Source organism: Gymnodraco acuticeps, unplaced genomic scaffold (assembly GCF_902827175.1).
Source record: "Gymnodraco acuticeps unplaced genomic scaffold, fGymAcu1.1, whole genome shotgun sequence".
NCBI classification, from domain to species: Eukaryota; Metazoa; Chordata; class Actinopteri; order Perciformes; family Bathydraconidae; genus Gymnodraco; species Gymnodraco acuticeps.
Genome location: NW_022992191.1, coordinates 141,618 through 167,240, shown reverse-complemented (window position 1 = coordinate 167,240; position 25,623 = coordinate 141,618). Strand labels below are relative to the sequence as shown.

Below are 25,623 nucleotides of genomic sequence, written 5' to 3'. Positions count from 1 at the left end.
TCTTTATAAGTGCTGTAGATATCTTTTAAAATATATACTTTCAATATTTTAAATCCACAGTTTCTGTTACAAAAGGAGTAAAAAGGACCACCGGATGCTATTTACAGTAAAATATACTTTACAGACTTGAGAGTTTTGATTGATTTATTTTCAGTTTGTACTGACTGAGTGGTGCATGTTAACCGGAAGTCTTTGTGGTTAAATGAAAAGCTCAGTTAAGAGACCCGCAGCAGATTGCTCTTTCAGAGTGTGGCCACGCCATCTTTTCCCTGCTTGAACTGCTCACCTTTTAGCATCCATTGTCCCCCCTCTGGTCATTTTCCTATTGACATCTTTACAAATATGCAAAGGTACACCCGTGTACTGCAACCTCAAGTTTAAAAAAAACAAATCTTTGACACGTCTTTGTAAAGAAAAATACAAAAAACAGGAACATTTGACACTCAAACCGCCCCATTCAGGCTTCAATGTGATGCGTGGTGATGCCACTAATTGGTACAGTGTAGGGATATAACAGCAATGCAGCATTTCATGTTTTTAACAAAATCATTCTTGATAGTATGCCATTACTCTGTGGTTTTCTGTTTTATTGCTTGATTAGATGGCACGTGGGCAGGATTTCCCCCAAAATAATACCAAGTAATACAGGATGGTGTTGAAAAAAAAAGCCACAAAATAAATACAAATGCAGCAATTACTGTCGCCTTTGGCAAATATCCACCTCAAAAATAAGCCGTGGGTCGTGGTATGAATTAAACATTATGGTGTCATGTCTTGTACATATGCTTAGGATACATACAATCCAGGAGAAAGAGAAACTTTATCCATATTCATCATAGGAAATGTAGAAAAAAATCAAAACTATCTGTACTGTAATAGCAAAACAAGACACAGTTGTGCTACAAGTGCTTATGTGTTCTTGGCACCTGTGGCCTCAGTCCAGAGTGAGTCCTTCTGTATTTGCCACAGTGGAGCAGAGTCCTCACCAGAGGTAGAGAGAGAGAGAGGGAGTCCATATTGTGGAGCTGCCACCCCCCCCCACACACACACAACCCCCCGTTTGACTGCCAATGTGGCACATTCCTCCCTCGCCCTCCTCGTTAGGTGGAACATTCCAGACGACTGCCATCTTCCGAGACAAAAAAATGAACTCCATCGCGATCGGTTGAAAAACCAGCAAAGATGACAGGTTGCAGGAAATAATACATTAACAACAATAGGCTATTTACAGTCACACAAACATGTCTAACATCTAATGCAGTGGTTTAGTCACTTAATGAAAGCTGCTTTTCACCTTCTTCCCACACCCGTCATTCAAAATGTAAAAAAGCAACCAGGAAAAACATACAAATCTTTCTTAAATGTTGGCAGTTTACAATCAAGTCTGTGAGTGTCACCCCCCCCCCCCCCCCCCCCCCCCCCCCCCATTGACACACATCATCTGAGTAACACAACACACCCACAGGATCTGTACATTTGTGCATTTTTGACTATGCTCCTTCAACTGTTGGTAAACGGGATGTTGATCGTGGCATACTGATATTTTTACGGCCAGATTTGAATGACCAGGGTTTTTAAAACTGCTAAAGTTAAGCTTTGGCTTCAGTAGCCTTCAGCTGGTGCGGTCAGAAACAGAGCATCGTTTTTTGGATTCTAAAGCACTCGAAACTAAAAAGCCTACTCCAGCATACTTTCTCAAACCTCCATAGGACACTTGCTTTCAAACAAACAGAGAAAACCAAAATACAAACAAATGTGAGATTGTTTTTTGGATTGTACATCAGCAGAGGAATGGTTTGTAACTAAACATATACTCCGGTAGAAGTTGCATACAGTTTAATTACTAAATGCTAATGTTAAGTAGCGGTTTTAAATGGGAGGTGAGACTTCACATGAAGTAGAAAACAGACATTGCTAGAAATAAATGCATTATAGTCAGTGCACTTAATCTTTACAATTAAAATCTCCCCTTTACGAGCCATGCAGTCAACAAGGTATTTGAACTCCAGCGTTTTGATTCCAGTGCATAAAGCCTTGGCATAGGCCATTTAAATGATATTACTTTTGTTCAGTATATGTACCAGTATGGATAACCACTTCCCCAAAAGATACATGGAGTATTTTAAATGTCATCAGGCAAAGAACTGAGATTGGCAGCAGCAGAAATGGCTCAGAATTGACAGACTTCACATTCTTCCACATGATCGAAACCACAGATTATTTTCCCTCTCATCCTTTATACCTAACCCAGGTCGTACAGTAACAACCTTAACACAGCGATAACTAACATAAAATATATCTGCAATCCAAATCCCCAGCCCCACTGGCGCCTATATTTCAGAACTGAGAGATCAGCTTTGCTCAAATGGTTCAATGTCTGCTCTGTATTCTAATTATCTTAAAACAAGCTGGAAAAAGTCAAGTGTGCCTCTGCTTCCTGCCTCATTAAGACTTTTGTAAGTACTTCTGAAGGCCAGTGCTAGCTGTTGCTCCTATTTTGTCGCAAAATATCCTCTTTCAACTCTCCAGCAACAACCAAGTTCAAAGCAGATGTATCAAGGTGGTGTGAGGCCTCCTCCACGTGTTAAAAAGATCTGACGTATTTTTGAAAACAGTACCGTTTGTGCCTTGTGTTTAACTTTGTAGAATTTCCTAGAAAAATCTAAGGTTGAAAGAGAAAGCTTGTCAGTCGCTAAAACTCCTCTAGAAGTGGCTTCAACACATGGCTTTAAATAAAGGAAACGAAGGGGAATAAGACTTAGTGCCATGGGACATATATCATTTTCAAGGTCAACTTCTGTCCGTTTGTGGAATAATGCCTTTTTGTAGAAAAACAATATTATGGAAAGTTTCTTCCGAAGTTAGATGCGACATAAGGTATTCATTTTGCTGACACAGTTCGAGGTTCAATGTGGCGTTTGAGGACACGTTTGACAGGGAACAGCTTCCACCTGTAGCAAAGTCTCAACATGTCACCCTCACTGCAAGTTCTAACGGTATCCTGCTGCGCGTTTCTTTCATCTGCATATGATAAACTTGGCAAAGGACTTAGTGGATGAAAGGATGTTGCACTATGTACTGCATGGAAACACTCTTCTTTCATCATCTGTAATGCCCATTGACGACCCTTACCACAAGCTGGTTGCTCTTCAGTCTTATGCCCCTCTTTCCCACTGAGATAAAGATAGGAAACTCACTTTTTAGTCCTCCAGCCAGTGACGATTACATCTGAATATCGAGCAGCATTCTAAGTTAGACGTTACGCTCCTAAAGATTTATGTGCACTGGCTCATGGCTAGTATTAATTTCCCTCCCATAGACCCAAATGAAATAAAATACTCTAAAACAAAAACAAAATGACAAGTCTATGGTTCCACTGTATGCCATGTGCTAAGAGTTTCTCCTCTAAAAGTTATTTTTGCATTCAAATACACATTTCATGCAAATGATACAATTGTTCTTTTTTTCAAACAGACAAAGAAAAACACATTTCTTTATATGTTCATTTAAAAAAAGAAGCTTATTTTCTTTTTATATATATATTTATATTTATATATTGTTTATAAATGTTTCTCTACACTCTTCCAGGGCAGGCACCGTACACACACACCAGGTACAGAGGCATGCCACACTTGCATTGCTTTGCATTCTACAGTTGGTTGGCTGGCAGGCGTGATGTCATCCAGACAGTGCTGCAGTCGGTGAATGTATCTGAACACACACACACACACACATTTGATCTCTCTGCATCCCACCCATACAGTACAAGCATTGCAACCTGGCACCAGCCTGATCGTCACACTTCCTGGATGACATCAGAGTAAGGGGCGGGGTCTAAGGTTTTGTCCCACAAGCTTCAAATGGAGTAATAAAAGCAGTGCAGCAAGGCTCTGTGGCGCATGCAGAGATGGGCAGGAAATGGGCGTGGCCTGGGGCAAGCTAGGGTCAAAGGTCAGAGGAGGGTTCAGATGGAAGGTTTAGGGTCTAGCCCAGGGTTGCAGACAGATCCATATATGGGAGGTCGGGGAGTTTAGGGGGGAGGGGTGGCAAGGCGAGGAGGGATTCATGACGATTACATTTGTATTCAATTTTTTTCTTTCCTTTTTTCAACTTATTTGATTTTTTTTTCCATTTTTGATTTATGTTTTACTTTTTACAAATGGTATGACGACGTAACTTAGGCTCAGAGTCGTGGATGGCTGAATCTACTGCTGGTTGTTATGCTTAGAGGAAGGAGATGGAGATGGAGAGAGGTGTTATGGGGGACGTTTTGTTCGCTACATGAGTCTCCACAATATAAATACATGAGGAAGTGGGGATGCTAATACATTAGATAGTTATTTGCTGTTTGTGCTCAGTTACAGGTTTGCAAGTATTGCTAGTAGTCATGTGTTACCCAAGTTGTTCCCTAAAAACCTGGATTAATCTGTGGAGCGCAGCTACTCTGTAATTGTCGTAGTTTTGACGGTAAAATTAGCATATTACAATGTGGTAATATGTGTTAGAAAATTACTAATGATTAGTCAGATACTAAACATATTCAAAATGTTAGAATGTATCTTTCTTCTATAAGTGAACAGTTTATAAATACACATAGAAAGTAGTTACTTTGATAATACTTGACTCATAGCAAGAAAGGTGCGTGTCTGTTCACGCGAAAAAAATAGGTTAATTCATCATACGCTGTTTAGGCATGGCGTTATGTCTGACCATAGCCTCATCAAACACACACACAGTCACACACTCTCAAACTTACACACACACACACACACACACACTCTCTCACACTTACACACACACACACACACACACACACACAAGCTCTGACTTGCAGATATACTGTATCATGGGATCTGTTCCACACCTCCTTTCACCTCGACCAATCAGAGAGCCTCTCCACAGCTCCAGTGAGAAACGCAGGGATTAATAAAACAAAGAAGGGAGGGATCTAATTAAATCAGTGAGGAAGAGGAGGAAGAGGAGGAGTGTGTGGGGAAGATGCACTGCATTGGGTGCATGTTCCGGTAACCATCCTGCCATCCTTCTCTCTCACTGTGGGGGTCAGTAACACACTTGCTGTGCTTCAATATGGCGTCTTGAGCGGCTGGCTGCAAGCCAAATGACTTGCTTTATATCCACAGAGCACACAATGTAACATTGAAGAGCTTTTGGAAAGAGTGCGATCCACAAGCTCCCCAAACACTTTTTGGTGTGTTTGTTTTGCTCTCGAGGAAGCCATATCTGCCCCTCCCAACCAAATCCATTGCTTTGTCCACCCCCAATGACACAAATGTCTCACTGCACTTTCCTGTGCCAAACCCATCTGTTGGATTTTGCTGTAGAGAGAGTGTGGGAGGGGAGGGAAGGCTTGAGGTATAGGGGAGGGGTAGAGAGGGCATCGTGGAGTCTAATGAAGGGGAGCATTGATCACATCATCTTTAAACCAAAGGGGCAGGGGAGGGTGCCAGTTAAGACGTCTTCTATAAAAAGCCTTTTCTCCCACAGTGTAAAGGGGAGGGGCAAAGGTACAAAAAAATATCTTAATAAAATAGAGGGAAAAAACAAACTCTTATTTAAAATGTAAAAGTATAAAACAAAAACAACAGCAAAAAAAAAAGCATAATAGGAATGAAAACGTTAGTGACTTTAAAGATGAAATAGTGTTAAGTTGTACTCGGCGTTATCTCTAATGACACAAAATAAATAAAAGCTGTCAGAGGAGAGGATGCTGTCTGGGCTCTCGGGTGGAGGGTCGTCGCTCTCTCTGTCCCTGTCTTCTCCATCTCTCCCTCCCTCTCTGTCACCTCTCACTCCTCACGGAGCTGCAAGCGGTAGCGGCTGTGGCGGATCTGGAAGAAGAGCCTCTCCAGCGGCGTGCGCCTCATCCCGGGCAGCCGGTAGTCCTTGCTCTGGTCCATTCGGCGGAAGCCCAGCGACTCGTACAGCTTGTGGGCGGCCAACTTTACAGCCGTCGTGCCGAGGACCACAGCGGCGTAGTTGTTGCGCACGGCGAACTCCAGAACGCGCCGACCCAGTACCTTTGCGATGCCTTTGCCGCGGTAACGAGAGTCCACCGACATGCGCCGCAGCTCCACCGAGTTGTCGTCCTCGCGGCCTTGCGCTGCCACGATCCCAACCACACGTCCGTCAAGCATTGCCACCCAGAAACAGGAACCTGACAGAAACAAGACACCATAAGTATGATTAAATTACGTTAACAAACGCTTAAAGTCATAAATCTACATTTGGGGAAATACTGCAGAGTGATGTTGCATTTCCACTGCATCGTACAGCTCTACCCAATTAGCACGGAAGATTATAATAATTGGTTTCTATTAGCAATAGATGTTTATACCTGGAAAGTAGGGCTGCTCAATTAATCGTATTTTAATCGCAATTACGATTATGGCTTGCAACGATTACGAAAACAACGTAATCGAAATAAAACGATTTTCTTTTTTATTATTATTACTTTTAATAAAAAAAAATATTGGTTTTTCAGTTGAATTATACTTAAAGTTCAGGGTAATCAACTGTTAAAAACATACTGTTCACATTTGTTGTTTTCAAAGTAAATGGATAATCGTTTTTAATAATCGTGATATCAATTATTGACCCAAATAATTATGATTTTTGCCATAATCGAGCAGCCCTACTGGAAAGTGATCAGTTTCTTCAGTACGATGAAGGTTTGAAAAAACGACCTCTTACCAAAAGTACATAATTTGAGCCAAACCATGTTGTGGAAATGAGGCAAGAACTCATGGCTGAACTTCAACCAATTAAAAATATGTTTGATATAGAGGTATTTAATGGCAGAGAGCTTCACTTTCTGCAGATCCAATATACTTTGAAATGTAAGACCATATTTTAAATCTCTGACCGAGTTGTTGAATCCAAATACTTTCTTGAGTAGAACTTGATTACTGTTACTTATCAGAGAGAAATGGAACACCAATCGCACACAAAGCAAGCTTCATGATGGACAAATGAAAGGAATACTTGGAAGGAAAACTGGTTGAAAGAAAGTTTGAGGAAATCAAAATGAACGTCCTCCTGTGTCTGCATTAGCAGCATGTTGCATCATGTCCTAATGGCTTAAATGCTCTGAGAGGAGGGAGAATAGAAGAAGGGATGCAGGGCAAAGATGAATGCAGAGGGCAGGGACACAGAGCCTGACCGCAGCTAAAGGCATTCGCCACTCGATGAGACGCTGCTGATTAAAATGCGCGACAGAATGGTCACTTAGGACTCTCAGACAAAAACATTGGCATTTTTACAGAAGCTCATTGTGTGTGTGTGTGTGTGTGTGTGTGTGTGTGTGTGTGTGTGTGTGTGTGTGTGTGTGTGTGTGTGTGTGTGTGTGTGTGTGTGTGGTGTGTGTGTGTGTGTTGTGTGTGTGTGTGTGTGTGTGTGTGTGGTGTGTGTGTGTGTGTGTGGTGTGTGTGTGTGAAACCAAATATATCAGACACTTAAACAGACATCGGTGTCACACAAATACAAAGACTAACACACTTAGTGACAGACAAACAAAAGTTAGAACAATGCATACAAAATGTCAGCAGACAATGCTCCTCCACCAGAGTACCTCTAAGTGCTTCGTTATATAAACCCTTTTTAACATCGATTCACATTTGTGCTGCAATTTATAAGCTGTTCACTTTGACGCAGAGTGATAACGCTTGTGAATTATGAATGATTTGTTGTGTTTAAATGGCATGGTCAGTAACAGTAGGTTTGTGGGACAAAGCTATGCAAAGTGAGCTACAGAACTTCTTTTGTACTCTGATTTTTCTTTGCTGCAGATTTTATGTTTTGCTTCAAAGTAGAAATCCCTTTGTTGCCTAATTTCCTTCACCTAACATAATCTTTCAAGGACAATGACTCTTTAAACATCCTTTTTTATTATGTAACCATGATCAAACCGCGTCTTCATGAATGTCAGCAGTTTATACGGCATGTGTTGGCAGAGGTTTTGTATCTGTTTGTCGTAGTTAAAGTAGCTGGCTTGACCTTTCAATAGTACAAACATGTGTCCGTCTGTCCTAATATTCTCACTCTGTCCTTCTTTCCTTGCCTTTCCCCATCATTTCCTCTCTCCTTTTATTCCGCTGAATCTCCCACTCTCACACACCATGGAAAGAACACACACACTCCAACAGGCGGTGACATTAACATCATGCTTTGCTGCTGGAGTCCCGTGAGGGGATTTGAAGCCCCTGCAGGCCTGTGTTAAGCTGATCCAAGGGGCCTCTGTTACTGAATCAAACAACTGTCGTATGTTGGTTGCTGCGTTAACAGGAAAACCCACGTACTCCCAACCCTGAAAGCTAGACAGGGGCATGGCATCAATGAGAGTGTCTGCCTGTGTTTCACTAATCTCTCAGGGAAACTGGGATTTTGAAATACATGCGGGAAGATTCAGAGCTCAGCGAATGACTAAAACATCCTGAATAACTGAAGAAAACACACCTGGAAGCATACTTTTACCCCAGTTAATATGTTATACATCACCATGTCACTCTTTGTTAGAAAGACACCAATGATGGCATACTAGGCCACTGTAGGTAAAAAGAATAAATGATGGTGTATAATATTCCCACAAACATTTGAAAAAATATGAATATTCTCTCGGATTAAAGTGGTTATTTTAGGGGGAAATGTACCAGAAAAACGACTCCCGGAAAATATCCACGTTTTTTCCTCGGAATAAAATCCCCCTTCCCGTGAATCCTACACTTAGGCGATCAATCTCACCTGTCTTGTTGCCCTTTGGGGGCCGACAAAGTGTTTGTTTGTAGTTCAAAATGTGGAGCTTTGATGGATGACTTTTTAAGAGATTGTCTGAACGACTCAGTTTTACAAAGATGTAAGTGGGTTAAGTGTCTTCCGGCCTTCACTATCGAATGATGTTTCATCATTGGCAGTTACTAATGCTGCAGAGTCAACTCCTGTGGCACTTTGCCTGTATCATTATGACCGTGTGTGGGGGGGATACGCTTGCATAAAGCCCTCCTGACCATCTGTCTGACCTGAGCCTGTGCCAGGAATCAGGACAGCATGCACCCCTCTGTTTATCAGACCAAGTATTACTTAACACCATGTCTCAGAAACACTTGGAGCACATGGGACAATAAACTACACAGCAAAATAATTACACCTCCCTTTGCCCCTCCCCTCTGACTCTGCTTTTCTTGTGAAAGCTGAACAGGGTATATTGACCTGAATCTGACACTGCTATTAAGCTGCATGGATTTAGCAAGCTTTCATTATTCCTGCCGTGAACCGCAGTTCCTGGAGATAGGAAGATAGAGACAGACTGGGAGAAATGCAAAGAGCATAATGCAGGGTGAGGAAGCATAATGTTGTGCTCCAAAAGGCAGTATATGTGACACCATCAGGTCTGCAGATCTGCAACTGAAGTTTCATTTCTGATCCAAATATAAGGGGTGCTTTGAAGCATACTGTTGCCCCCATTTGGAATCCCAAGACTGACTTGTTCCCTCAACAACTATTGTAAAGCTCCTCTTGAGCAAGGCCTCAATGAAGATGTGTGTAATCCTCTGTGTCATGCTATTGGCACAGCTCTGGTGATGACCTGACTGAAATATCTCAACAATTATAGGATGGATTGCATTCATGGTCCTATTAGGACTTTGGTGATCCCTTAACATTTCTTCTAGCCACACCAGTATGTTGTCATTTTTGGAGTAAAATGTCTTAACTAATGTTTGGATTACCACGTTATGCAAACTCCCCTCAGGATGAATTCTAATAACTTTTTGACTTATAATACAGTTTATGACCAACTGCCAGCGCAGCTATACAGAGTCAAACAGACAGAGAGTGGTTATCAGGACTAGATTGTTCCTCCAGAGTATTCTCTTCAATGTTTAACTACTTGGCGACTCTCCAATTCCCCCCAAGAAACAGACACAATAATGTCTCCATTCATCCTTTTTTATGAAAACCTGCCAAACTCTCCTCAAACGCACCCAAGATCTAGGACAGAGGACAACTCATGCTAACCCTGTCTTATAAAATTGAATGTTCCCATACGACAAAAGTGCATTGTAAATTACATTTTGAGGTAAACTAATGTTCTTAGGGAGGAGGGTCAAACTAGGGACTTTCATGTCCCTTATGCAACGAGAAAAAAAAGTCAAGGATTAACTTAGTAACCTACATAACTTAAAGGTGACCTATCATGCAAAATGCACTTTTGTACATCTTTTATACATGAATATGTGTCCCCGGTGTGTCAGGGAACTCACCAAGTGTCAGAAAACACAACCGTCTCTCTTTCCCTCCATACCCAAATCTCTAAAAACGGGGCTGCAACGGATCTGATACAGATTTGAAATATCTCTGACGTCAGGAACGAGGAGCTCCGCCTATATGGGCAACTCTCCACCTATCAGGAGGAGCCAGCCACGGCCATTGCCGCTCGAAAGCGCTGGAGACGCTGTAGTACATATGCCAGGCCTGTTGGTGGAGCTGTAGTCTAACACAAAAGCAGCGAAGAAGACTTCTCACAGAATCAGCCCTTGCAAAAACAGGGCTAAAAAATAGCAAATAGAGCGAAATGAGGCATGGCTAAAATGCATGATCTGTTTGGTATTTATATAGGTATGGCCCTACTATATATATTATTCAAATATAGCATGATAGGTCCACTTTAAGTTACAACATAACCACTTCGTTAGAAATGGAAGAGAATATTGAGATGGAAAACAAATACTCCATCCTTACCTAGAGTTGCAAATGTACTGTAAGGTTTTGGAAAAGTTCATATATTTGGATCAAGCCAATCTCTCTTGCAGTATATATCTTTCCTCCTACTACCTCCATCTGTTCTAGTACTCCAGCTACAAGTGAGAAGGGAGAAGCCTTTAGTCCTCCATGCCACCACAAGATTGATTGGAGTCACGGACTGAATAAGACACAAAATAAAAACCTTAACTTTTTCCCGTTGCGGTCCCTAAACCCCCTGTTGCTCATCTCGGAAGCTTGTTGCTAAGTGCAGGGCTTAATATAGTAGTATCATGTTCAGACCATGTTTGATTGTGAGGCTAAAAAGTCGCATGAATGAGCTTTCTCACTCAGAAAAAAGGAGGTATAATACGAGAGGAAAGGGGGACAATGATGAAGAAGAAGTCATTCATCTGTCACTCTGAAAGAAAGAAGTGAGAGCAGAGGAGGGAGGCGAGGCATCTGTGTTAACAGTAATAGTGATGAGCCTGAAAGGATCCATTATTGCTGCTCGGGCATACAAACATGAGGGGGGGAGGGAAGACAGCAAATCCACCATTCTTACAGAGGGGGAGGGGACCTGAAGAATACAGATGATCTCAAGACAAGAAATAAATCAAGGCGAGAAAGAGAGGAAGAGCTCTGGAAACAATTCGGCAGAAACTGTGTTCCTTACGCGACAAATCTCATTTCTTTAACTACTTCACGAGGATAAATATGCCTCCCTGCATGTGTGTGGGAGTGTTAAACACAGGCTGATGATTAGATATGAACCCTGTATAAAAAAGAAAAATGGCGCTCTCACCGGAATGGTTTTTAGGGTGTCTAACAGGATTATTCTTTTCCTTCACTTGAAACCTTGAGGGATAATTCATCCGATAAGCATTCAGTCTAGACGACGCCTCACTGTGCCTCGTTCACTTCTCTGTCCTCATCTCTCTGTGGGTGTAAGCCCAGTCAGACGCGTTTGTTCTGCTTTATGATTTTATAATACAGCAAATTGATTAGGTTATTTGTAGGTGTTATTTCATAGGTCTCCTAAGCATGGCACATTCAGCCTCAGAGATTTCTGTTTGAGTAATGCCACTTTGTCCGAACTGTAGCATCACCGCATGATTAATCCGACCCTGCCTGACGTTAATTGTCGAGAGGCCTTTGCTGCTAGTGTTCAAATCTCAATCTAGTATACAGTGGGGCAAAAAAGTATTTAGTCAGCCACCAATTGTGCAAGTTCTCCCATTTAATAAGATGAGAGAGGCATGTAATTTTCATCCTAGGTATACCTCAACTATGAGAGACAAAATGAGAAAAAAAAAATCCAGAAAATCACATTGTCTGATTTTTAAATAATTTATTTGCAAATTATGGTGGAAAATAAGTATTTGGTCAATAACAGAAGTTCATCTCAATACTTTGTTATATACCCTTTGTTGGCAATGACAGAGGTCAAACGTTTTCTGTAAGTCCTCACAAGGTTTTCACACACTGTTGCTGGTATTTTGGCCCATTCCTCCATGCAGATCTCCTCTAGAGCAGTGATGTTTTGGGGCTGTCGCTGGGCAACACAGACTTTCAACTCCCTCCAAAGATTTTCTATGGGGTTGAGATCTGGAGACTGGTTAGGCCACTCCAGGACCTTGAAATGCTTCTTACGAAGCCACTCCTTCGTTGCCCGGGCGGTGTGTTTGGGATCATTGTCATGCTGAAAGACCCAGCCACGTTTCATCTTCAATGCCCTTGCTGATGGAAGGAGGTTGTCACTCAAAATCTCACGATACATGGCCCCATTCATTCTCTCCTTTACACGGATCAGTCGTCCTGGTCCCTTTGCAGAAAAACAGCCCCAAAGCATGATGTTTCCACCCCCATGTTTCACAGTAGGTGTTCTTTGGATGCAACTCAGCATTCTTTCTCCTCCAAACACGTCTAGTTGAGTTTTTACCAACAAGTTCTATTTTGGTTTCATCTGACCATATGACATTCTCCCAATCCTCTTCTGGATCATCTAAATGCTCTCTAGCAAACTTCAGACGGGCCTGGACATGTACTGGCTTAAGCAGGGGGACACGTCTGGCACTGCAGGATTTGAGTCCCTGGCGGCGTAGTGTGTTACTGATGGTAGCCTTTGTTACTTTGGTCCCAGCTCTCTGCAGGTCATTGCCTAGGTCCCCCAGTGTGGTTCTGGGATTTTTGCTCACCGTTCTTGTGATCATTTTGACCCCACGGGGTGAGATCTTGCGTGGAGCCCCAGATCAAGGGAGATTATCAGTGGTCTTGTATGTCTTCCATTTTCTAATAATTGCTCCCACAGTTGATTTCTTCACACCAAGCTGCTTACCTATTGCAGATTCAGTCTTCCCAGCCTGGTGCAGGTCTACAATTTGGTCTCTGGTGTCCTTTGACAGCTCTTTGGTCTTGGCCATAGTGGAGTTTGGAGTGTGTTTGAGGTTGTGGACAGGTGTCTTTTATACTGATAACGAGTTCAAACAGGTGCCATCAATACAGTTAACGAGTGGAGGACAGAGGAGGCTCTTAAAGAAGAAGTTACAGGTCTGTGAGAGCCAGAAATCTTGTTTGTTTGTAGGTGACCAAATACTTATTTTACCGAGGAATTTACCAATTCATTCATTAAAAATCCTACAATGTGATTTCCTGGATTCTTTCCCCCCATTCTGTCTCTCATAGTTGAAGTGTACCTAGGATGAAAATTACAGGCCTCTCTCATCTTTTTAAGTGGGAGAACTTGCACAATTGGTGGCTGACTAAATACTTTTTTGCCCCACTGTATGTGTACACTAGGTGTTAAGGGTGTCTTTTTATATCCTATCAATACATTTTTACCACGTTTTTTGCGTCTAGCTATGCCAAAAAGACACATATGTTGTATAAGAAATCACCAAAAGTTTATTTTTTGTCATTTATGTTGTCATACATATATTTCTTTTAAAATATATCAACCACCCAAAAGTGATGGACTTGATATACTTTATCTTTGTATTCTAATAGTACTAAGTAATTTAGTAAACAACTTTTCCCTTTAAAGAAGAAACGCTTTAAAAGCGGTTTCAAGTGTTTCATCGTTCTGTAGAACAGACACACCCTCCTCCTCAGGTCCGAGTGCATGCTGGGAGTATGGATTAGCCTGTCATGTCTAACCCACGAGTCAGCAGTTCCTCACACCGTCACGGACAAATGAGGGTGGAGGAAGGTGACCCTCAGATGCACGACACGCTTTCCAGATGTGTACACTAACACACAACAGTGCAAATACAAAAATATGAATAATTAATGAGTATTAAACCCCGGATTTGCAGTCTTCAGCAAGATCTTGCAATCCAATGTGCAAAGGAGAGTGAACTGTGCAGTCACACTTAACTCACTCCGCGTGCACCCTTTCCTGCTACACATCCATTAGCTCAGAGGAACTCATTATCTGGCCTTAGCTCTGGGTTTTACTGCCCATTTACGCGTCTAAGTGTGTTGCTTGTTTGTATGCAAGCATGCAGATACATGCTCATATTTTACGCACATGCTACACTTAACTGTGCATGCCATCGTTCACATGGCTGCTGCTGCTACAACCTTAGCCCCTTCTCTAATGGTACGTCCACACGGCAGCGTGCGTTGAAGCTTGCCGGTGGGCGTGTCTGGTGCGCGACCAACAACCAATCACATTAATCTCCCGCCAGGACACACAAGCACGCGGTTTGTTTGGCTAGGGCTTGTACTGGCATATGATTTGATTGGCTAACGCTTCCGTCTACGCTTGAAAAGTTGAACTTTTCTCAACTTTCGAAGCGAGCAACGGAGGCAAAGCGACGGAACCACAATGCAGTTCGGCAAAGCGTGACGTCACCCCGTTCAAAGTGAATGGGAAGCGTCTCCGTTGAAGCACGTGACGCTGCCGTGTGGACGCTTCACTTTGCTTGCGTTGCTCGCTTCAAAAGTAGAGCGATGTTCTACTTTTGAAGCTTCGGCGGAAGCGTCAGCCAATCAAACCATGTGCTCTAGCCCAGGGCCGTTTCTAGCTTTTTGGGGGCCCTAGTTTTTACAGTTTTTTAACTACAATGGGGGGGATTCCGAAGCCTTTAAGATGATCTGTGGAGATGCATCAATCTGTTACACGCTAATAGGTAAACAGGCTAATTTCACGAAAACCAAGCAATTGAAAATTACAAAAAATTATATTAAAAAGGTAAACAATAAGGCTCCTCTACGTCAATAAATGCAAGAGATGCAGCATCATTTACATTGTTCATCTTCCTCAGACGTCACTCATTGGCTGACAGCCCAACGATGATTTGGACTTTATTACCCCAAAAACTCAAGCCTCAGCTTTGCTATCATTGCAGTTTAGTCGTGTTTATGTCCTACATTGGATTTTTAAGCATATAATGCTTCAGCGAACACAGGAGGGGGCTCGGCTGTCTACAAATAAAGACGGCTCATTTGAATTCTCCCCAAATATATTGAGGCTGAACCTGAACTTTGAATTATCTGCTCCCATCATAATCTTGGCGATCTTGTTAAAATTGTGAATGCAGAATTAAAAATACTATGTAACTGGTTTGCAGTTAATAAATGATCCCTTAATGTGGCCAAAACAAATTACATGTTATTCAATACAAAGTCTGAGAGCAGAAATGACTGCATTATACGGATTTGCAATACGGAGATAGAAAAAGTTGGTGCATGTACATTTTTAGGACTGCTTGTTGACGAAAAACTCAATTGGAAGCACTATATAAATGATGTACAAACTAAACTGTCAAAAACAATAGGTATTTTGTATCATACTAAGAACATTCTTGAAGAAAAGATACTCTTTATAACAGTCTATTTCTCCTTTACCTTTAATACTGCTCCGAAATATGGGAAAACACGTACTCAACAAATCTACAAAAAATAATAACATCCCAAAAAAGAGTATTACGAATAGTCTGTGGTGTTGGTAAATATGAACACACAACTCCCATTTTTTTTTAAACTCAATCTATTAAAATGTGTTGAGATAGTAGAGCTTAAAACAGTACTGGTTATGCACAACATTTTCCATAAGAAAATGCCTCATAACATTCAAAAGCAGTTCCAAACCACAGCGTGAACATATGAATGCAAAAAAAGTCACTTGAAAATAAGTGTTCACAATGTTTATATGCAATTATGCATATATTATTATTATTATTCATTTGCCAAGTACATGTGTACCTATGTATATATTTATATATAGTATTTTCATTTCCAAAAAAAGATAGTTGAAACTGCTATTGACATGTGCAGAAAATGACCCTATATCTAGTTTTCGTATATCTATATATGCATTTATTGTTTTCCTGCCCTAACTTTTATTTAATTTGTTCTCCTGTTTTCTTTATTTCTTTGTACTCCTTCATTTCTATACATTTTTGACGCAATAATGCCGCTGTATTAGGATGATGCACGGGAGGGCTACTTTCCACAAGCTATGCTTCAGCCCTCCCGCTTCTACTAATTTTGTTCATCTTTGTGTGTATGAATTATACTTTTTTTGTTTTTTGGATGAATAAAAATAAATAAATACTTTCAGCTTGGGGGCCCCCGTCTGTATAGGAAGAAACGGCCCTGCTCTAGCCAATCAAACTGTGTGTCCGGGGCGGGAGATTCATGTGATTGGTTGTTGGTCACGCACCAGACACGCCCACCAGCAAGCTTCAACGCACGCCGCCCTGTGGACTCTGTGTAACCCCTTCTTTCACTCTTAAGGCCAAGTTTCACACGACATGCAACATGTGACTCGATTACATCAAGATCTATACTTTTCCTGTGCAAATCAACCAATCTGATTTGGCTTAAACACAGAAATCCCTTTAAATCTATAGTGCACTCACACACTTATCGATAAGAGGCTTTAAAATGGTTTATCTGGCACGATCAAGCGTTGGGATTGGTCACCAGAGACTTAAAGCAGTGAGAAAAAGCTGTGATGAATGAAGCTGCTGTTGACACGTCATCCTTCAAATGAGTGTCTTTGTTCGCTATTGATTCAAGCAGAATGTGAAACAAAGGCTGAGGGTAGTGAGGCTGCAATGCATAATTAATGATCGACTTCGCTTCCCCCCAAAATGCTGAATAGACGAGAGAGACACGTGTTCATGTACTTGCATGAAGCTGAAGTAATGGACTGGTGAGTTCTCCAGTTTCTGAGTACAGCGGAGTACAGTGACGTAAAGGAAAGATGGCTTTGTGACGGGCTGTTAATAGATAAGACTAGTATCAATCTTTGTAAATCAACCATCAGTGAATACATGATTCTCCCTAGATCCATTTTCACGTTATTGCGTTAATGGTTAAAGCATTGATATTTTGAAATGCTTGCTTATTCGCTTTTTTGGCGGCATTACAGAGAGCAAGGCTAGCTTTTTCCGCCCGTTTCCAGTCTTTATGCTAAGCTAAGCTAACCGAGGGATGGCTGTAGTGTACAATTGTAAAAAGGACAAGCTTATATTTCCCAAAATGTTCATAAATTCCTCTAATATTAGAACATCTTCACATTTCAACGGCTGGACCCAAGCCATATTTAGCTTTTCTTACTTAAAACATTTCCAAAATTGTTAGGTTAACTAATATCATTCCAATAACTTGCATATAGATTCTTATTGCACTATTTCACTTTTTTTAAACTATTTTTCTTTTTGAATTGACTATTTGCTTGCACTATATTTGTCTGTTTATCTTGTTATTGTGTTGCACTGTTGGAGAAGCCTGTGACACAAGATTTTCATCGGCATAACTACACTGTAGCTATGTTCGTATGACAAAATAAAGAACCTTGAACCTTAACTGTTTATTCGGCTTATTGTTTCAGCACTTCATTCAATTTTCTTTTGGGAATGTTATTGTACTTACTGCTTCAAACGGGCAGCGTAGTACGTGATGTAACTGTCCACTGCCTGCCACTGATAAATGAACGAACAATAAATCATATTTTTTTAAAGAGAATGAAGGCTGTTTCCTTGGCTGAGAGGAAACATCACTTCCTCTGTGCCAAGATGATTGAAAACCCAGTTGGCCACTGCAGCGCCTCCTCTGCACCTTCAGTGTGGATGAGAAATAGATCGGAAGAGGAGAGATACAGGTGGGAGAGAGAGAAACGCTGTGAGAGGAGGGAGGGATAGAAAAGCAAAGGATGGTAAAAAGGATGCCTTATTAATCTGAGGTGCTGAGAAATATACCCTGGAGATCCTTTTGTCTGTGTGCTAAGCAACAGTTCATTCATCTTTCTTTCAAACACTAAATCCATCATATAGTTGAGGAGCGCACCCCTCCCCCGGATGCCCCCGTTTTCTATCCCTATCTGTCTTTCAAAGCTAAAATAAGCCCAGCAGGTACCAGTGGAGAGCACACACACATGCTGTAGAGACACTGGTTTCATAATGTCTTGATGAGACGCTGCAGTGGCCATGACGCCTCATTAAACAGCCAGCGTTTCTGACTGGGTATCACTTCCAGCTAGAGAGGATTTGGCTCAGTGTCTAGTGTCTCATTATATTACACTGGTTGTTTTAGGCACTAAGCCGCTCCAGAGTGACCTACAGTGATTGAGCGGGTAAAAAGTTCGAGGGAGGGAGGTATAATGTCCGCCTACTGTTCGACATGCGGAGAAACGGGGATTAGGTAATGGAGAGTCGTAGTAATTGTAGCTTTTACTTGGATATTCATTTCCTGTGAGAGGAGCGAAAGAGCAGGTGAACTCTGTTTGACGAGATAGCTGCTGACATGAGCCGGGCCAGCGCTACAATGAGAAACGCCGGTGCAAATGAACACAGCGGTGAAGGTGCCATAAGCAATCACTCACAAAGATGTTGCTACAAAGTGTCCTTAGAGGTAGACTTCAAGCTGCTTTCTAAAGCTCAACAGGGCTTAAAGAAAAAGCTTGTTAGCCACGAAAAAGCTACCGTGCTAATCTATCCTAGCTTGTTCGTTGTTTTATACAAAACCACATTTTCTGGACTACTTTTTCCAAAAATATGCTCATATATGGAAACTAAATGTTGAATTATAATATATAAAATGGATTGCTATGCACACATAGTGTACACAATGGAACTGCCAAAAACGCTCAAGACTCAAGTCTTATTTGGCTTTGTTTTCCTGAAATTAATGAAAATGATATGATTTATTTTACACACCCAAACGCTGGCAAGTAAAATTAAAACTTGAGTTCTTCCAAATAGTTTTAGCTTCTGTATGAACTCACACACTTATGTATCTGATGACACACCCACATGGATTAACAAATGTCTAGGAAAATAGTCGATTGAATCAGGTAAAAAGCCATTTCAATGGCGTTTCACTGAAGTTTGTTGTGAGAAAAATGCTTTCAGTTGATTCAAGTATTTTGTCTTCGTTAACAGTTTCTAAAAGTCGATTCGCTGTTATTAACACATCAGCGGCGGACATATTGACTGCCAGATTGAGTCATTATTGGTTTATTGCGTCCAAGGAGGGACAAAGAAAGACGGATGGAAAGAAGAGGAGACAGAGGTTTATTCCAGCTGATGTTTTTTATTAATTGAATTATTTTGAACTTGTCAATCACTTACTGAAACTGTTGAATTTAAATAGTAGACTTTTTGAGAAAAAATTCAATTCCTAGCCATTGTTCTTTCAATTTCGTTCGAAGCTTCTCTGCCTACCCACACACACTTTATTACGTGGCAAATGAAAGAGGTGACAGCTGGCCTTAAGTGGCAGCAGAGTGAGTGATCACCACACACACACACACACACACACACACAGGAGATAATAGTATTGATTAGTGTGTTATTGTAGTGATGTGCACAGGGATACGTGGCTCCCTTTAGCTCAGACAATCTTTTGATGTCTACTTACTAGAGTTCATTCAAGTCGCAATTTGCCTAAATGTCAAAAAAAGTAACTGGAAAAGTAGCCACTCTTCTTCTCCCTTCTTCCCTGCCTTTAATCTCTCTTCCTCTCTGCAATTAAAGTAGCGCAACTCCTTTAAGTCGGTGTACTGCTGGGTTGCAGTCATATTCTGTAAGGCTATGATTCATCAAACACTACATCAAAACATCTCAGTAAACACTGGTTAAAATGATGTTTCAAGATCTGGAAGTGGAAGCCTTACATGCCCTCAAAGACACACACACACACACACACACACACACACACACACACACACACACACACACACACACACACACACACACACACACACACACACACACACACATACACACACACACACAAACCTCAATTATACATGTACTCAATATTGTAGTGGCTTTTTGTCCTCAATACTTCCAATATGCCAAGATTATTCCTTTAACTTTAAATGAATTCCCAACCTATTTGACTAGTTCCTACAGCAGGGGTTCATTGTGGACGCTGTGTTTTGGGATTGTGTCTGAATGTTTGATTCCTGACAGATAACACACATTCAAATATAAACTGCCAGTGCAGTTGAGGACATTCAGATCGATCTGGCTTTTAGTGAGCTATAATAACAGCTAGTTAGCAGAGTCAAATCACACAGAGTCCTGTTTACTTTGTGTACTAGTGGCCCTTAATGTCTGATCCAGGTGCAATATACGACACGTCTCATTCCTACTCTCTGCTGTGTGACATTTCTCTATGAATCAGTCTCTTTCTGTTCTACCGTTAGTAGGCTAACAGATGACAGAAGGATTTCCCGGTTGATTTTGGAGACCCCTTGGTTCTACAACTAACGGATTACTGGCTTAAAGGTGATAATAATGTGTTTTTCTCTCTTCATTAAATATTCATTAAAAATTGCAACAAAAAAATCGAAGTTAAGGTCTGATTTGATCGATTTAATTGTCAACATAAGCAAACAACGCCACAACTGTCATTCAATTCTGATTCAACTGTTTGTTTGTTTTTTACCCTGATTGGCACGAAGAAGTATGTGACATCATCTTTTTCCAACAGAGCCACGCCCCCAGCACGAAGAAAGACTCATGTTACATAAATGAAACTGCTCGAACTTTGGTAGAAACCTGTTTGTTTTGGTAGCCCCTCCCTCAAAATAAGAAGCGACTGGGGACACAAAAAGTTCAAAGGACCTTTTAGTGTCGCATTCTGTACTTGACCGGATACTCCAAGGTGCCAGCGCGTACACGCAGGACAGTAAATACGGGTGACCTGGACGTGCCTGTTCCCAGGTGTTCGTCCCCCTGGGCCCTTTCAGTTTGTACGGATATAACCATTAGCATTGTCCAGGAGCAGTGGGGCCTGACCCCCTCTAAACCATCTCGGCCCTGTGGCAATAATGGGAATGCTAAATTGCAATTGTGTATGTGGTGGATTACCAGGCCAGAGGGCACAATGTCAGAGAGAAGGAGACAATGGGGAGGGGCTGGCTTAACTAACACCTGCTTTTTATTTTGGCCACGTGCTTGGGGTTAACACGGGATAAACATGTCCAGGAAGTTACTTGTGGTTGTGGTTGGCCAAACTTCAGAGAATGAATAGTTTGCGATGACACTGGAGGTGGATTGATTTTTTCCAATTAGCAGCTTTAGTGGAGGAAATGAGCCTTGCCGACACCGAGTGTACTGCAGAAAGTGTATCAGCAGTTTCCTCCGTGGCGATCAATAGCCCTGTGATGAAACCTCCCTCCCCCCGCCCAGCCCGTGACCAAGTGGAGCTCAGAGATGAAGCAAGTGGGGGTAGGAGTGGAGAGAGAGACGGGGAGGAGGGGTGGGAAGAAAGGGTGGAGGAGCTGCTTGTGTTGCCTCTGGATGGCCTGATGTTTCTTGGCTAGTTTTACAAGGTGTGTGTAAATCACACTGCCTTACATCATTTCCTTTTATCCTTCCAGCTGCAGCAAAGTTACAATCCCTTACTTTTTAAAAGTTCTTATTGCTAAAATCAACACTGGTGGAGCATTGCCTACTGACAAACCAGACAATGTGTATCTTAATAGTGTATTAAGGATGGTGACGTTTCTCCCTCGTCTTACCTGTGGGTGTCATGTAATAAGCCTCTATGTCAGCCATGTCCGTGTGCAGAGCACAGTCCAGATAACTGTGGATAACTTTCCTGCTGTAGAAGTAGCGCGCGCCCATGAGAAAGAGGGGCGCACAGCAGGTCAGCGTGACGGATTTGGTCACGAAAAAGCACATTACTATGGAGAAATGGAAGAAAAATAAACGAAACCTGTCAGAAAAGAGAATCACATGTTTGATTTGGAGGAAATTGACCACACACAGAAGTAGAGCAATATGACATTTCAATAAAGTGAAATTCACATTTACATTTTCATAAAAAGAGATTAGGATTAGTTTGACACAATGCAGCAAAGAACTGAAGGCACATTAGTATAGCAGGGTAAAACTTTCAGTGCATGTTAGTATTAAAATCATTAAATCCAAAAGTCCAAACTCCAGTAATTAGTCGGGTGTAACGCTGGGGGGCGCAACCTCAACAAAGCAGGCTGGATGCTGCATAGCATGTTCTGTTTCATGCAATAACATGAGTTTATTCCAGTTTAGTGTCAAACACGAAGAGGGGGGTGCAATGGGGAATTCTACCTATAAATATCACATATAACCGCACGGAAATAGAATTTGTTTGGGAATTTCACAGGCAGGACTATTGGTTGTGCCTTGCAGTCCAAATATCGCCAAATGAAGCCGAAATATTCAAAAATGTCAACCGATTCTTTGATTTTGGCGTGCGTAAAGGCACCGTACACGTTACAAGGCATTAATATCAACAAAAGCCAAAAGTGGTCAGTGCATGACTGGCGCAGAGGCGGGGAGGAGGAGGGGTGTGCGCGCACAGGGGGATTTTAATGTGAGTGTTGGGGTGCGCTGGCGTGGGGGGTTTTGGAGTGCTTTTTTTTGGGTACGTGCGCGCACCCCGTGGGCCAATCCTCAAATTCATTCACTCATTCATTCACGGCGCCGACATGTCATCACACAAAATCAGTCCGCCGGTTATACACGTGCACCATGCCCGGCCATGCCTTTTGTTGCGCGAGGAGCAACATGCCGGTGAGTGCCGGTGGAAAGAGGCACCCTTTGGTGATGCTGCAACCATTTTTTTTTTTACTTCAGGGCATTTACACGATAGTTTTAAGACAAGTTCCTCAAATAAATCACACTATAGGAACATCAAAAGAAAGTGCAACAGAGATTAGAAATAACTCATTATTGTTATTATTGGAAAGTTGGTCTAAAGATGCATGATGCAAAGTAAAGAGGGGGACTTACCTGTCAGAAGAGCATATAAAAACTGGGTCTTGGGATGCTGCCTGAGCCCCCTAAACGCCGTGTTGGGTATCCTCTCCATAATACCCTCGTAAAAGATGCGCCGCACCTCCTCATGATCCCCGCACTCGAACTCGCGGATATAAACCACATCTTTCCTCACATCCCTCGCCTCTGCGGGGTTCAGAGCCGCGCTGGCCGGCACAGTGCTCCACATCATCGACTCTTTTTTGGTCCCAGGTATAGCATCATGTTCGTCCGCAACAATTTTAGTCTCGCAAACCATTTTGGGAGACGAAAAATGCATGCAACTGGCCGCAAAAACCACTACAGCTCGGAAAAAAGTGGGGGGAGAGTGAAAATGGATGATGTTTTTGTTATAAAACAGAGAAACGATGAATGGGATAAGACGAAGGGGGATGTTCTGCTGCAACCCTGAGCGTTTCTGACGACCAAGAAGTGCCGTTGTGATTAAAGTCGTATTTATATGCCAGCAGGGCGGGTAGATTCAGGTTCAGGGGTTGGGGTGGACCTCTCGACGCACAGATTGGTGGAAACGCAGAGGGAGGAGGGTGAGGCAGACTGTGGCTCTCTGCATCTGATCAGAGCCCAGAAGTGTGGGCTTTAAAGATGTGAGCCCAGGAGAAGTGGGTGGGATGGCGAGATTGCGTATAGAGGTTGTTTCTGAACAGGTTTGGCTTCTTAATGTCTTTCAGTGAGGAGGATCCCCGGTTTTTTCAGATGGCTATAAGGTGGCGATACAAAGGCGCAAGGTAAAGAGGGGGCGATGCGTCAAACCGGAGGAAACCCTCTAACAGGGAGACTGCAGCTTATAATGAAAATCTTAGCTTATTATTACTTATAATGGAGGTTGATGATCAATTTGAGGTGAAAATAGTTCCTTTCTAATCACCTAAATCGTTTATAAATTACGTAATTGCCCATGTAAATATACTACTTTGACATAAGAAGGTGGAAAATATCTCCAATGGTCTATTCTGATACGAATCAGCGTTAAAATCACAGTTTAATCGTTAAAATCAGCTGTTATTCGCCATATAATGTATGAGTGCAGCCTCCTCCGCCTGTTGACTGACAGCTCTGCTGCACTGCAGTGATTCCTCCCCGGCTTCCCTCCGCTGTGTCACCCTGCTCCTGTCATGCAACATGGAGAACATATCTCGCCTATACTGCGCATCTGAAACCTCCCATCAGCCATTCTGTCTGACTGAGACTTGAGCCAAAGCACCAGTAGCGACCACAAAACCGGCTTTACGCACGGTGGTGGAGCTGGTGATGCGACCCTTTGTTGTTCCCCCGACCCTCCCCAATTAACCGTGACTGTCATTAAACACTCAAGCATTCATGGATTAAAGTGGTGCTATGACATGCACGTGCTTTTATTTTGACAGCCCCTATAACGCTGAGGTTGTGTCATCACCGTCAAAGGTAATAAAAGCTGTTAATGCTAAACAATAATGTCCACTGCAGCACCATGTCGTTATTTTAATACCGTAAATAAGAAAATGTGAGGTAATATTTTCATTTAAGTCCAGAGAAGAGCCTCAATCGCAGAACTAGTTTGAACTGGATCAACCTGCTATTGATAAGGCTGCATCCACCCCCACTCCCTCCTCCTTAAGGTGTCCCCTTCCTCCTCTTCCTCCCACCATATGAAGGAGGAGGCGGAGTGGCTGATACCCTGCACTCTGCTCAGCCCGGACATTTGACAAAAAAGCGTCGAAAGATGTTTTCCACGCATCAGCGCCTGCTCTGCAGCGGAGCTCTCCATACCGACCGAGCGGAAGATGCTCTGAGCATGCGCAGTGGGCTCTTCTCTATCGCTCCTGCAAGTGACGCCTTCAAGTTCTGTCGGTGATGTTGCAATCATGAAATAAGCATGAAACTTCAGAACATCTAATTATCGACCAAAAAATAAAATGATTGATAACAAGTACACCAATTAGCACGTGGTGCTGCCAATGTAATCTTGTAAAGTAATTTAAAAAGCCATATATATGTTTATGACTTGTTATTTAGCTACTGCAGGAGCAAGTCTCTGCCTCAATATTACAACATTTGTTTATCCCTTATTTACATTTTCTCAAAGAACTCCTTACAAAAGGAAACTCGAAAAGCCCAATTCAATGTACACACATTTTTAAATAAATCACAAAGACAATTAAACATGCACACTTGTAACACTAAGTATGAGTATATGTAGTGCGTTCTATGGTATGTGGATTTTGTGTATGCTAAAAATGCAAAAATCCAAACTACATTAGCAAGCATATTTGAGGGTGTACATTTCCCTTTATTAAATTCTAGATGTTAAAAAATTACCATTTAGATTCCAAAGTTATGATGAGTTGATCCAAATAACGTTTGCTTGGCTGTGTCAGTCACGTGATTAGCATACTTCATTTACTAGCCAGTTTGCAGTACATACTGATTAAGTTTGTATGAGGCAGTGTGTTAGTATGTGATTCTGAAGGCAGCCCTTATCTGACCGTCGTCACATGTCTCCTGAACATCTAATAATAATCCGGCTGTCGGTGTGAAGCGAGTCAGCTGCAGAGTGGATGGATTTTCAACAGTGTGGTTAACTCACAGTAAAATAGTAGTGAAAACGCAT

The 25,623-nt window shown here is 42.0% G+C and overlaps 1 protein-coding gene across 2 annotated transcripts; it reads right to left on the bottom strand.

Moving 5' to 3' along the window:
- Window positions 1–1,418: 1,418 nt before the first annotated feature.
- nat8l (N-acetyltransferase 8-like) lies at window positions 1,419–24,047 on the bottom strand. 2 transcript variants are annotated; one of them, XM_034205277.1, is made up of 3 exons: window positions 22,992–23,295; window positions 21,737–21,901; window positions 1,419–6,175 (listed from the first exon to the last, which is right to left on the bottom strand). In XM_034205277.1, exons 1-3 carry the CDS (start codon window positions 23,293–23,295, stop codon window positions 5,808–5,810), a joined length of 837 nt encoding a protein of 278 aa, XP_034061168.1. In that variant the 3' UTR covers window positions 1,419–5,807. The 2 variants fall into 2 exon arrangements, with proteins under 2 accessions (XP_034061168.1, XP_034061169.1); XM_034205278.1 differs by lacking the exon at window positions 21,737–21,901 and having other exon boundaries at window positions 22,992–24,047.
- Between the last annotated feature and the right edge of the window lie 1,576 nt (window positions 24,048–25,623).